Source organism: Hyperolius riggenbachi, chromosome 4, assembly GCF_040937935.1.
Source record: "Hyperolius riggenbachi isolate aHypRig1 chromosome 4, aHypRig1.pri, whole genome shotgun sequence".
NCBI lineage: Eukaryota > Metazoa > Chordata > Amphibia > Anura > Hyperoliidae > Hyperolius > Hyperolius riggenbachi.
Genome location: NC_090649.1, coordinates 255,134,952 through 255,148,907, shown reverse-complemented (window position 1 = coordinate 255,148,907; position 13,956 = coordinate 255,134,952). Strand labels below are relative to the sequence as shown.

Here is a 13,956-nt window from a genome sequence, read left to right as displayed (position 1 = left end):
TACTGTAGTTGATATGCTTTTGACAACAAAATAAAGTTCCATTGTTATTGACGGTATTACCTGAATATCACATACGCGGTACCCTGGAACACAGTATGTTATTCATAATGCATACTTAAACAGACTATGAAGTCTGAAATGAAAAATTAAACATTTTACTGATCTTCTCATCAGAGAAAGGTATGTCTTACCCGGTCTATTTACTCTACTGCAGCCCTGTGTACGCCAACTTCCAGCCTGTAGCAACCTCCATTTAGAGAAATGCTGTGTCACTTTTTACCTCGTATAGAGAGAACAGCATAGCACTTGTCTGAAAGAGGGTGAGGCTACATGGCCGGAAACTGTGCTCAGGAGACATCATTGGAAGAAACGGATCCGGCAAGTCATAACTTTCTCTGATAAGATCTGTGAAATGTTTTTCACTTTATATGCAAAGAGGACATATATTTACTGCCATTGTAGTTGTGAAGAGCATGCCACCAGTTTTACTTAATGAGGCACATATGGTATCATTTTAATCATGAGTACCGAGTTGTAGAAAACATATTGATGTATTTTAAAGCTTGGACCCATGTCATATAAAAAATAGGGACAAACACAATCAAAACATAAAAAGTATTTTTCAAAATTATGATCAAACTTGGTAATGTTTTAGCAAAACTACATGAGACATATGTGGTAATGTTTTAATCGTGATAAGTAGTGGAATAGATTTTAGTATTTTAGGGTTGAGGCCTATGTCTTGTGTATTCTTTTTAGTGACAAAGTGAATCAAAAGCAATATAATTGCATATTCTGTACCAAAATAAAATATTTGTAAAATGAAAACAGTGACAGCATATAAAAGAAAATACATATGATGCTACTTAAGGAACTTGGCTTTTTAAACATGTATCTCATGAGGGTATATTACCATTATGTTTTCAAATAAGATCTTGTGATCATCAATAGTGTACAATAGGAACGCAAAAAAAACACACCTATATTTCCAAATTCAATATTGTCACCATACATTGTACCAAGAAAATAACCTAAAAATTGTAATAACTAGGATGGATAAACACATAACTTGGCACTGTTTATTGTAAAGCTATAATTGATATAAATGGAGAAATGGTGCTTTTTTTCCCCCTTATGTTTTCTTTAAAATTCATAGAAAGTAAGGTAATTTCTAAACAAAAATATCACCCACTAAAAGCCATTTTTTTTTTTCCAGAAAAAAAGATTTAGATCATTTATGAGTGATAAGTATTAGTAAAGTTATTGGCAAATGAATGGGAGCAGCGCTGATTTGTGAAAATTGCTTGTGGGAGAAATATCTCTGTAAATGGGACAATTGTGTGTAATAAAAATCAATAAAATTGTCATTTACAGATATATTTCTCCCACCCAGCATGAGTATATGTACAAATACACCACAAAACACATTATACTACTTCTCCCGAGTATGGCGATACCACATGTGTGGCATTTTTTTTGCACCCTAACTGCGCTAAGGGGCCCAAAGTCCAATGAGTACCTTTAGGATTTCACAGGTCATTTTGCGGCATTTGATTTCCAGACTACTCCTCACGGTTTAGGGCCCCTAAAATGCCAGGGCAGTATAGGAACCCCACAAATGACCCCATTTTAGAAAGACACCCCAAGGTGTTCTGTTAGGACTATGGTGAGTTCATAGATTTTTATTTTTTTTTAAATATGCAAAACAGAACCTAATCAAAGCTTGTGGAAGAAAATTATTTGGAGTGATGAGACAAAAATTATTACTTCTGGTAACCACAATAGATGCTAAGTTTTGAGAAGGGTCAACAAGGCCAACAATGAAAGTGCACTATCCCAACTATGAAGAGGGATCTTTGTTTTTAGGACAGTGTGATCTACAGCGGCACATGATTTTTTGCAGAGCTTTTTACAAGATGAATACAGCAGGTTATCAGAGAATACTAGAAGGCAATGCACAAGCTGTACATGGGACTTTAAAACTTGACTATGGTCCCAAACACAAGGCTACATCAACCCATCATTGGCTACAGAAGAAAAAATAAAGGGTGTGGATTGGCTATCAGTCTCCCGAATTTAAAGGACACACACACACACACACACACACACACACACACACACACACACACACACACACACACACACACACACACACACACCTATAAGACTGCTGCGGGCTTGTTTCCCAAAGTCTTCCAAAGCTCTTTGGCCACCCCACCTGCTTGCCATTACTTGCCCCTAGCTTTGCAACCACCAATAAGGCCGCAGCTGCTGAGCTTTGGAGTGCCACGGCAAGCAGTTGGGGCTAGTCACAGAGCTTTGGAAGACTTTACAAAGAAAAGTCAAGGAAAAGGCGGGCTATCGAGTTTCTTTCATTAATGAATTATACGCCATTGGGTGAATAACCCTACCACTCACTGATCCTTGCAGTTATATTAGAGAGCCTAACATGGCAGGTTCTCTACTTTACCCTGGAAGTACTTTTTAGGTATTTTCTAGGATATTTACGTGGATAACTTTTTTGAGTAGCGTTACGTGATATACCTGGTACTGACTGTAAATTGGAGGGAAACAATTTTGCCGCCCTATGTAGAGTAGGACAGACTGGGATATTTAACAAAAAAGAAAGGAGTTAGCATGGCATAGCAGGCAACAATAAATTCTTTATGAAATAAGGAGCTCACAGTTAATTAAAAGATCAGGGTAGAGTCGAACTGCCAAATAGAACCCCTTTGTTTCTGAGGTTAAATGATGTGTCTGAGTTTGAGAGTTTGCCCTATGAGGGAAAACAAAATGTTTCCTAATATCGGCGAATTACATAAGTGTTTTATTGGGGGAAAAAAATATGAACAGGTCACTGTGATCTGAGCATAAAGCTTTCCAAATTCCATGGAGGTTAACTGTGGATCATCCCGTAGAGGTGAATATAAAGTTATAAAAAGAAGCTGGTTACTCACAGCATACATAGAATATTTAGAAATGAAGGGGGTCACCCCAAAACGTATGTATGTGTGTGTATACCACTCTCAAGTTCAGGTAACTCCACCCTGCTCAGCTGACCAAAGTGACATCCTAGTTTCTGTTAACCCCTTGGAGTACAAAAATCTGCATACCTATGAAATTGCTGCCGGCGGCGTTAATTACTATTCCCCCTGCAGGTCCACGTGGATGGTGGGGAATTATGTAATTTGGCTTCCAGCTATTGCTGGCGGCCGAATTACAGTGTTTTAAAAGTAACTTCTGCTCCATCTTCTGACTGTGCCGAAGTTACTTGCTGTGCACTGCTATAGCCGTAATTCCTATTATGGTCTATGGTGACGCCGGCTGTACCCAAGTCTCCTGCGCTGTTATTACAGCGCTTGCAAAAATCTAACTTCCACTGCATACATTTGTCTACCTACCTGCTGAACACTTTCAGTAGCAATTGCATAATGTAGATCACTCTAGTAAAAAAAAAAAAAAGTCTATCATTTATAGACCAATTGAACTATAAATGGGCAGTAACTCAGGGATTACACTACTCTTAATATGCCTTACCATCCATCAACTGATGGCTTCATACACCCATCCGGACCTACGGGAAAGGAGAAAAAACTGTGAAGTAAGTCGCAAAGAAAAACATTTCAGACTAAACGCCTCATTTAGCCCTCTTGAGCTGATTGTGTCTAATCTCATCTACCTGGCTTCCTTCTGTAGCAACATTCTGTCCCCATTGCCACCTCTATTGAGTAGTAGCATGTGGTCCAACACCATCCACCTAAGCTGTGACACTCTGCGGCCGTAGGGGTGTTGCTGCTTGGAACACTCTGGAAGTTCCTATCCATGCTCCTCATGGCATGAGTGTGGCTGTGCTGCAGCCGTGCCAGTGGTTCTGGCTTACTGAGCAGGCACAGTGTGGCCGTGCTTGTGCATTATGAGTAGCGTGGCCACGATAACATATCCGAAAAGCTCTTGCTGGATATGTCCCTGAGGTAGGCGCCCAGCAACGGAGGAGGGCTAGGAGGATGTAAGAAGACTCTGCAGGATCCTGATTCTTCCTTTTTGTTGAATAAACACTGATTTAAAAAAAAATAATTGCGAAAGCTCATGGGGATACATAGATAAATCAGCTTTAATCAATGGCAAGTACAAAAATAGACAAACCTGCCCTAAAATCTCATTAAAATTACAGCGGAGCGATCCTCACCCATAGCCCAACACACATCCTCATCACAGCCACACTGATACCGGTACCACCAAACTCTGATGTTTCTTCAGAGTGGGGAGACAGAGATTGTTGAAGCATGCAGATGGAGGACAAGCTGCCAGCAATACACAGAAAGTCCCACAACAGCCTTAAGATTGGTCCCAAGTGGACACGGTGCAAAATGGGTCACCACTGGTATCTCACCACTCCTGTGTCCGATCAACAAAGCACCTCGATTGCCCTCTCACATGGGGCACATGTAGCCATCGTCAGAGGAACCAGCAGTAGTCATCAGAGGAGATATTCTGGTCGTGGTATCGCTCTAGACACTGCGTGTCCCCGCCCACTTCCTGTATTTACAAATGAGGGGGGGAGTAATTTATAGTGCATTTTACTCATGAAGAAATGTACATATATGCATGTGTAAACCTGTATTTTAGATTTTACAATTTAGGTTTCCATCTCACTCAGATTTGTGCAGTTGTTGACATGGTTTGGCTGCTGTTACCATGTTAGCCATGTTTGTGCTGCATAATTTGTCAAGCAGGCAGAGAATTGTGTTCACTGTCATTTATTCTGGGTTTTTTTTTTTTTTTTTTGCCTCAGGTGTCCTCATTGATGCAATGAGAAAAGGTTATTGGATCATACTGGATGAGTTGAACTTGGCTCCAACAGATGTGCTTGAAGCTCTCAACAGACTGCTGGATGATAACCGAGAACTTTTTATAACCGAAACCCAAGAAGTGGTTAAAGCACATCCACGTTTCATGCTTTTTGCAACACAAAATCCACCTGGCCATTATGGTGGCAGAAAGGCATGTCCGTCTATTTTGTGGAAAGAGATCTACTATCTTTGATATGGTTTATCTTGTATTAATATTAAAACCATGTTTGATGGATCTGGAAAAAATAACATAAGAGAGTATCTTTTTTTGCAGGTGTTATCAAGAGCATTTCGCAACAGATTTGTGGAACTTCACTATGATGAGCTGCCAAGTCCAGAGTTGGAAACGATTTTGCATAAGCGCTGCAGTCTGCCACCATCTTATTGTAATAAACTGGTGGCGGTTATGTTAGAGCTACAGGTATCCATTTTCTTTTTTACTTTTTCACTAGTAGATCATTTTGTTTGCATTTGCAAGTACATATGAAGGCATTAGCCAGGCTTACAGTATGTACTGCATACTGTTTAAGGAAACTTGAACAAGTTTTGAGTTGCCGAATACTTTTTATACGTAAAGAAAATATTTACACTTTCAGTTTGTAGTGTATATTTTCTTGAGGCAAGTCTAAATAGCTTGGCTATGTGACTTATATTTTGTGAACTAGAACTCGGCAGTAAAATGGTAAAATAGAAGTCAGCTATGGAAGTTTGCTTATAATTCTCAATACACGTTCTCTCTAATCATTTTAATACATTTTATGTATAAAACTCTGCTAAAGTCATACCAACATTTGGAGTTTGGGAGAAAGTATTGTGTGGAGAGGTGCAATAGAAAATGATGTGGTGGTGGGGCATACAGATGGATTTTAACGTACACCTGGGGGGGGGGGGGTGCGACACTGTTACATACCTTGCTGAGTAGTGAAGAATGCCGAGTAGTGGAAACAGGATGGTCTAGAGGCTCCCCAGATCCTGCAGCCCACTGTTTCAGCACAGGGTCGTACTGCCTGCCTTCTGCTGGACATAGTTAAGCATTTTGATTTCGGATGCAAGTGTCTGTGCCCGGGAGTGCAGCCAGAAGATGCCGAGAGGACTTGCACTGTTATGGTGGGCTCTGGACTATCCATGGCTTCCATCCACTGAGGTAAGTATCCAACTTATTCAATTCAAGTGTTCTATAACTTGCCACCTTAAAGTGAACCCGAGTAGAGGGATATGGGGGCTGACGTGTTTATTTCCTTTTAAACAACACAGATTGTCTGGCTGTCCTCCTGATCCTCTGCCTATAATACTTAAAGCAATAGACACTGAATAAGCATGCAGATCACTTGTCTACGACAAATCTGAAAAGATTAGATGCATGCTTGTTTCAGTTCTGTGATTTAGACCCTATTGACCAGAAAGATCAGCAAGGCAGCCAGGCAACTTGTATTGTTTTTAAAAGAAATAAATATGATAACTGTGATTGGCTTACAGTAAAAGGGTCAGGAGCCAATCAGATTGCCTCTTGACCATGGTACAGAGCTTAGCTGATGAAAGACAATTGCGATTAGTGCCAATGGGGACGCGCAACGGGGTCACATGTGATGGAGCCATTGTAGTAAAAACCTATGTGGCATCAGGTTTAAGCAGCCAGAAATGCATAGATTTTACTGCGGGCGGTCCTGAAGTAGTTAAAGACTGATTTTTTTTTTTATAGAGGAGCTGTCAGCCATACTAAATACTTGCTCTATATACATAACATATGTATTGCACTGTCCAATTTTTGATTTTTAGTGATTTTTCTGTAGTAAAAAAGGAGAAAATCCTTCTTAGGATTCTCCATTTTAACTGTGTCTATCTTGAAGCCAATCCTGATGTAATTTCCTCCCAACCTCTCCTCTGCCTGATTGTGTATGCATTGGCCCCCTCCTCCTAGTCTTCAGGCACTCCCATTAAGCTCTGCAATAGAAAGTGCATTGTCACAGCATGAGAAATATTGGCCATTAAAGAGAACCCGAGGTGTGTTTAAAGAATGTTATCTGCATACAGAGGCTGGATCTGCCTATACAGCCCAGCCACTGTTGCTATCCCAAACCCCACTAAGGTCCCCCTGCACTCTGCAATCCCTCATAAATCACAGCCGTGCTGTGAGGCTGTGTTTACATCTGTAGTGTCAGTCTCAGCTGCTTCCCCGCCTCCTGCATAGCTCCGGTCCCTGCCCCCATCCCTTCCCTCCAATCAGCAGGGAGGGAAGGGATGCAGGCGGGGACTGGAGTTCTGCAGGAGGCGGGGAGAGCAGCAGACTGACACTATAGAGATAAACACAGCCAGCTCTGACAAGCTGTTTGTCAGCAGCGTGGCTGTGATTTATGAGGGATTGCAGAGTGCAGGGGGACCTTAGGGGGGTTTGGGATAGCAACAGAGGCTGGGCTGTGTAGGCAGATCCAGCCTCTGTATGCAGATAATATTCTTCAAACCCACCTCGGGTTCTCTTTAAGGCCTCGATTCATAAAGCATTCCCGCATGCGGAAATGCTGAAAACAGATGACTTTACCGACAACTAAGCAAAATGTGTATTCATAAAGGCTTTTTCCGCATGAAAAGCCGACATTCGTGAGCAGAGCGATAAATCACCGCCTTGTGCGGTGATTATGTTAACAAAAGTATCAAAATGCCCATTCATAAAAATTACCACAAGCGGTATGTGGCCGGGGATTACCGCTACCTCGGGATGTAGCGATAACCATGCGGAACACGTACTAGTGAATGGGACAGACCTCCCAAGCAGCAGAGAGAGCAGCGCACGGAGGGACTCCGGCAGCTTCCTACGTTTCCGCATGCCTTCCGCCAGCCTACCGCCAGCCTAGAGCGGGAGATCTCCGCTCTGTTATCGCAACTGGCATAATTTTATGAATGACCACCCAGAAGTGTGAAGTACCGTGCGCGGAGTTTTCCCGCAGGGATTTCATTACCCGCACACACTTTCATGAATCGAGGCCTAAGTGAGGAACAGAGGTGTAACAGGAGGAAAAGAGGCTTCAGCCAATCAGACTGCTTTAGTTAAGTCTGAGGGGAAAGTAGAGAAGCAAAAAAGGACAACCCAACATGCCCTGCAACTTCCTTTGTACGGCAATGTACCAAATAAGAGGTAAACTGGGGAATGATCATATATCAACAAGAAAAGTAATAGTGATTTTTTACTTTTGGATTGCCTGGTTAGCATCCTTATTACTTGTTTACCAGATAAAAATAAGTGATTTTTTTATTTTATGCCCGACAGTTACACTTTAAATGCTTGTGTTTCAGTCTCTTAGAAGAGGATCTTCAGTTTTTGCGGGAAAGCATGGCTTTATCACACTCCGTGATCTCTTCAGATGGGCTGAGAGGTACCGTCTGTCTATACAAACAGAGCAAGATTATGACTGGCTTCAGCACTTGGCGAATGATGGTATGAAATTGACTTGTTTCTAGGCTAATAATTTATGATGGGTGATAGTTGCATCAAGCATTCTGTTTTCTCTGTACCCAGGCTTTATGCTCCTCGCTGGTAGAGTTAGGAAACAGGAAGAGGAAGATGTTATATTAAAAGTCCTAAAAAAGTGTTTCAAGAAGGATGTAGTACCACAGACACTTTTCTCCAGAGAAAATGTTCAAAAGCAATTACGTGAGTATATACATACTGTTTCTTCAAAATCTTTCTTTGATTTGTATTGTATTTGTATTGTCAACAAGCATTTATATGCTTGTTGACTTTGTTGACTGGAAGGTCACATAAACAGGCTTTGTTTCCCCAAATATATCTACGTGCTAAAATACAGCGGCTTTCTCACTGCACTTTTCTTGACTTTATGCAAGAGCCATCCTAATGTTTTAGGCTTCATTTACACTGCAAATTGCACTTCCGATTTGTGATTTTTTTTTTTTTGCATGCTAGCAACTCAAAAAGAAAAATGGGGCATGGCGGACTTTTTCTAATTGCATCAAAAAGCGTAATCACATGTAAAATTGCAACAAAATTAGACTTGCATATAGTGTAAAAAAGCCCTTAGATGGGCTATTTTTCACACTCCATATAGTTATTTTGATTTCTCCCCCACCCAAATCCTCTCTAATAATGGCCACAGAAACATTCAAGTGGTGATGAGCAAGTGATCATACTAGGTGGCACTTACTACCGTTTTGTAAATGGGCCCCCCACTTTTTATATTTATGTAAACACTTTTTAAGAATCTTGTGCAGCCTCCCCATTTTTTTAATGCATGTGATAATAAATTTGGATAATTTGGATAATAGTGGTTGTTGCTTCACCACAAAGCCAAACTCCACCCAACTCTTCTTCATACTAGACCACAGCGCCATTATTCGGCCCTTAACTGAGCTTGCTTAGTAACTAAGGGAGTTCAGTGATTGGCCCACACGCCTGAGATACCGTTGGAGCCAGTCACTAAGCTGCAGCCGTGACTGACAGGGCTGCACACCAATCAGTAGAAGCCATGTTAGGAGCCTCTCTCCACCGGATTGCAGTGGAATCCCTTCTTGTTCAAGCCACCGCCTGCCCGATTCCACCCTCAGCCTAGTCAGCTGCAAAGTCACAAAAGCAGGCACTGGTGGCAGAAGACTGCTGAAGGTGTGTGGCTTGTAATGTCTGAGGACACATAGGAACAGTAGAGGACACAGGACAGGCAGGTACGTGGTTCGCAGGCAGGTATGCGCATTTGTTTTGTGATTTGGGGGAACGCATGTTGTGTGTTGTTTGGACCATAAGACGCATGGGAGGAGATTTATCAACGCATTACCAACAGTTTTTTCTTCTTAATCTGTTCTACCCAGCATGGAGAACAGTTCTGCATGATAATAAGAACCTTCTTAAATCTTAGGTAACAGTGGCAGATTAGCATGAATTTCTAGAAGCTGCTCTACAGTTAAGAGAAGTGCAAATCCATCCCTAAAGCGGCGCAGATTAAGAAGAGCTTGATAGCAGTTTTACAGATGTAGAACTGCTGGCTAGACATGATTGCAGAGTGCAGGATATACCTGATTTGTGATGTGCTACTCCCACCTGTTGAATTCCTCCTCAGAGCCTGCTCCTATACATACAGCAGGTGTGTTGGTTACCTCAGCAACAGCAATTCCTCTCACACACTGCACTGTCTGAGAGACCTTCCTAGCTCCTCCTATTATACAACAGTTTTAGAAGGAATCTGCACTATCTAATTATTTCTTAAGATGTCTGGGACAGTTCTGCATGGATTTTTTAAAACCTACCAATATTTTTTCTCAGACACTCTTGATAAATCTGGCCCATGGACTTTTTCATCCCCTTTTTGGTGGAGAAAAAGTACATCTCATTGGTCAGAAAAGTATGGTACATTGTTTTGCAAACATAAATATCGTTAAGATGCCTTAATTGCAACAGAACATCCAAATAGTTTCTTGAAAGGAAGGAAATTCATAACAAATAGATAAGACCCTTTATTTCCTCATACTCAATACTACTTGGAAGTTGTATAATTGGCCAATAAAAATTCAACGTATGAAGTATGTACCAGGCTTTACTGCAGACTTGTGGGAAGATTTCGAACAGCTGTCTTTCCAATTAAATTGCATTGTCATCTCAACAGGATATAGGGCTACCCAGACAGCCAGATATTTTATTTGTTGCAGACTGGAGTGCAGACATGAAGTGCATAAAATTCTTTCTAATGCTATTCAATGCAAACTAGGGCTTTAACGTTTTGCATTGCAGTAGATTTTATTTCTATGGTAAAATTGTTGGAATTTATCAGTCCATGTTTTATTAACACTCACATTGCAAAGAAGGGAAAAATATTGCGTGGGCATTAGGTCTAGGGATAAAGTTGTCCTCTAGTTTGACACTCACTTGGTCTTTATACTTATCCGTGTACCTGACGTGGCATGTGACAATGAGATGCTCAAGAACTTGTGTGAGGCCTTTTTTTTTTTTTTTTTTAATTTTGTGTGTTATTGCAAGATTTATTAAGAGTTGTTCTTTGTGTGTAAACTTGGTAATGCGTGAGAAATAGGACCTAGGACCTTCATGTCTTGTACATTTTTGCTTCATTCCACAGTTCAGTCTCTCCTATACTTCTTAGTAGTAATCACGAGTCCAGCTCGGGGTGGAAGAAACAAACCAGGGATGATAACCCCGAGCTGGACTCTTGGTAGCCACCAGGTCGTCTATGCAGAGCAATGCACACAGTGGGCATTTTCTCTCGCCTCCCGGAGGATCCTGACGTCGGCCGGCATTTTTGTCCTCTCCACAGAGGCTCTGCATCCCCTGGTGAGATTGCAGTCTGTCGGCATGACGACAGGCTGCAATCTCATAACACCTAATTGTCTGTCGAGCAAGCAAAATTATATACCCATAAATATCATTCAGGGGAATTATATTCAAACTATAGACATAAAGAAAAAGAATCCCCTAAGAATGATTTGGGAGATATACAAATCAATCCATGAAACCGTCTGTATCAAAATATAATTAAATTTTATTTGCAATCAATTCACATAATAAAAAACATTAAAAAGCATAAAAACACCCAAAATTCCTATAATAAGGAATCTCTGGATCTGGATACATATAGTCACATCAAATAAAGTACATTTGGTCTCAGGCAAAAAATTGTTTTGAAACCGTGCAAAACAAGAGGCTGTTTGCAGCCATCAAACATTGCAATGTGCAAAAAACAAAGTATACTAGTGGTGCACAAGAGGCGGGATAGTGGGCCGCGCCCCACACCCAGAAACACCGGGATATGCGCCGCAGCCCACACTCCACCACCAGTGCCAACCACCACCTCACAAAAGTGTACATACATACACATACATATAAGTGTGTCACAATCATAAAAACATCAAGTGCATAAGTGCATAATTATAAAGTGCAAAGTGCTAAGCCAATCTGATGCCCAAGGTATTACCTTGAATCAATACCAGACTCCAAAGTGGGGGATGCCGCCCTACGCGCTCGCAGATCTACATCTGCTTCAGCCTCGACTGAAGCAGATGTAGATCTGCGAACGCGTAGGGCGGCATCCCCCACTTTGGAGTCTGGTATTGATTCAAGGTAATACCTTATACTTTATAATTATGCACTTATGCACTTGATGTTTTTATGATTGTGACACACTTATATGTATGTGTATGTACACTTTTGTGAGGTGGTGGTTGGCACTGGTGGTGGAGTGTGGGCTGCGGCGCATATCCCGGTGTTTCTGGGTGTGGGGCGCGGCCCACTATCCCGCCTCTTGTGCACCACTAGTATACTTTGTTTTTTTGCACATTGCAATGTTTGATGGCTGCAAACAGCCTCTTGTTTTGCACGGTTTCAAAACAATTTTTTGCCTGAGACCAAATGTACTTTATTTGATGTGACTATATGTATCCAGATCCAGAGATTCCTTATTATAGGAATTTTGGGGGTTTTTATGCTTTTTAATGTTTTTTATTATGTGAATTGATTGCAAATAAAATTTAATTATATTTTGATACAGACTGTTTCATGGATTGATTTGTATATCTCCCAAATCATTCTTAGGGGATTCTTTTTCTTTATGTCTATAGACAGACTGCAATCTCACTACAGGGTTACAGCGCCACCCGGAGGATGAAGGGAAAACTGCAGCACTGGATCCCAGGGAGGTGAGTGAGTGCTGGGCTGCTGCAGATCTCCCTAGCAGCATTATTTCCCCCCGGGAAGAATCATACCGCCAGAGGGGTTAAAACAACTCTAGCAAACCAAGCAAAAATACTAAAATGACAGATCATGTCATTTCAGTCTTTATGTAAATAAAGTGCATGTACAATAAAACCCTCTGTACTTTCTGGCCAGTTTTGCAAAACCTTGTTTGCTGTTGGTGCGAGATTGCAATTTACTTATCACATGAATATTTTTTTTCCTGGAGTTTAGGTCTAAGTATTTAAATTTCTTATTGTTTTCAAATATAGAAAGATTATGCATTAAGACTGGTGTTATGGACCACAGTTTTTCTCATGTCGTATGGACAAAGGGAATGAGAAGACTTGCTATCCTTGTTGGTCGTGCATTGGAGTTTGGAGAGCCAATATTACTTGTGGGTGATACCGGGTGAGTATTTATTTTACCACTTTTTAATTTTTTTATTTTTATTTATTTTTTTTACTGTAATTTTTTTTTTTTTTTATTCCATCTAAATTTATTTTCCACCCGCCAATTCTCCTCCACCCCCACCCTTTTACCTCAATAAGATCCTCAACAGTGGGGAAACATAAATACTGTCTTAAAAATATTGTTAGATGCCTGCGTATTGCAAGTAAGCGGATTTGTTATGTCACTGTGCTGCTGCGTACTGTGATGGAGGACTTGTGTAAGTTCCCATCAGTCTTCAGGATCCTACTGTTGGTACCATGTCCCTTCCTTGGTCTTTGTCGACACACTCAATACAGCTCATTCAAGGAAGATGGCGCCTGTGGCAAGCACTGAAATTGTGCCCCTTTTGGAAATGGGGGATGAGGTGGCGCGTGTGGCAGGGTTGCCAACCATCTTTTTAAGGACAGACGTGCCTCTCACAGCATTACGTACATCACAAGTAATAGGCTTACCCCACACATATAGCACTACAAGGGACAGGCTTAGCCCACACAAATAGCACTAGAAGTAACAGACTACACACACCACAACACTTCAAGTGAGACAAACACAAACTCCACTTGTGTATGTTAACCTAAGCTTGTGTGGGGGAGTCTGTGAGAATAGTACTACTGCTTTCCTATGCAACTGCCCCACCCTCCTTTCATCCCTCTTTCTTGTTACAAAAAGCGAAAGAGGGGGATAAGTAAGCAGCAGCACAGTATTTTGATGTGTGTATGTAAATAGGCTGCAGTTGAGAGGGTGGAAAGGGGCTTTGACAATTTAACCTAGAATTTATATTTTTCTGTTTTTTTTCCCCCCTTTTTATGTTAGCTGTGGCAAAACCACAATATGCCAGTTACTTGCAGCATTGTCAAATCAAACCTTGTATTCTGTGAACTGTCATCAGCACATGGAGACCTCAGACTTTTTGGGAGGGCTGCGGCCTGTTAGACATAGGTCCAAAAACAAGGTAAGCTTTCTGTGCAGACACAT

The 13,956-nt window shown here is 41.2% G+C and overlaps 1 protein-coding gene across 1 annotated transcript in view; it reads left to right on the top strand.

Moving 5' to 3' along the window:
* MDN1 (midasin AAA ATPase 1) overlaps nt 1-13,956 on the top strand; it is a 317,199-nt gene that overhangs the window by 108,485 nt on the left and 194,758 nt on the right. The window contains exons 25-30 of the mRNA XM_068231147.1: nt 4,793-5,001; nt 5,125-5,271; nt 8,139-8,280; nt 8,362-8,496; nt 12,801-12,939; nt 13,795-13,933. Coding sequence (XP_068087248.1) covers nt 4,793-5,001; nt 5,125-5,271; nt 8,139-8,280; nt 8,362-8,496; nt 12,801-12,939; nt 13,795-13,933 — 911 coding nt within the window. The remainder of the gene's footprint in view (nt 1-4,792; nt 5,002-5,124; nt 5,272-8,138; nt 8,281-8,361; nt 8,497-12,800; nt 12,940-13,794; nt 13,934-13,956) is intronic.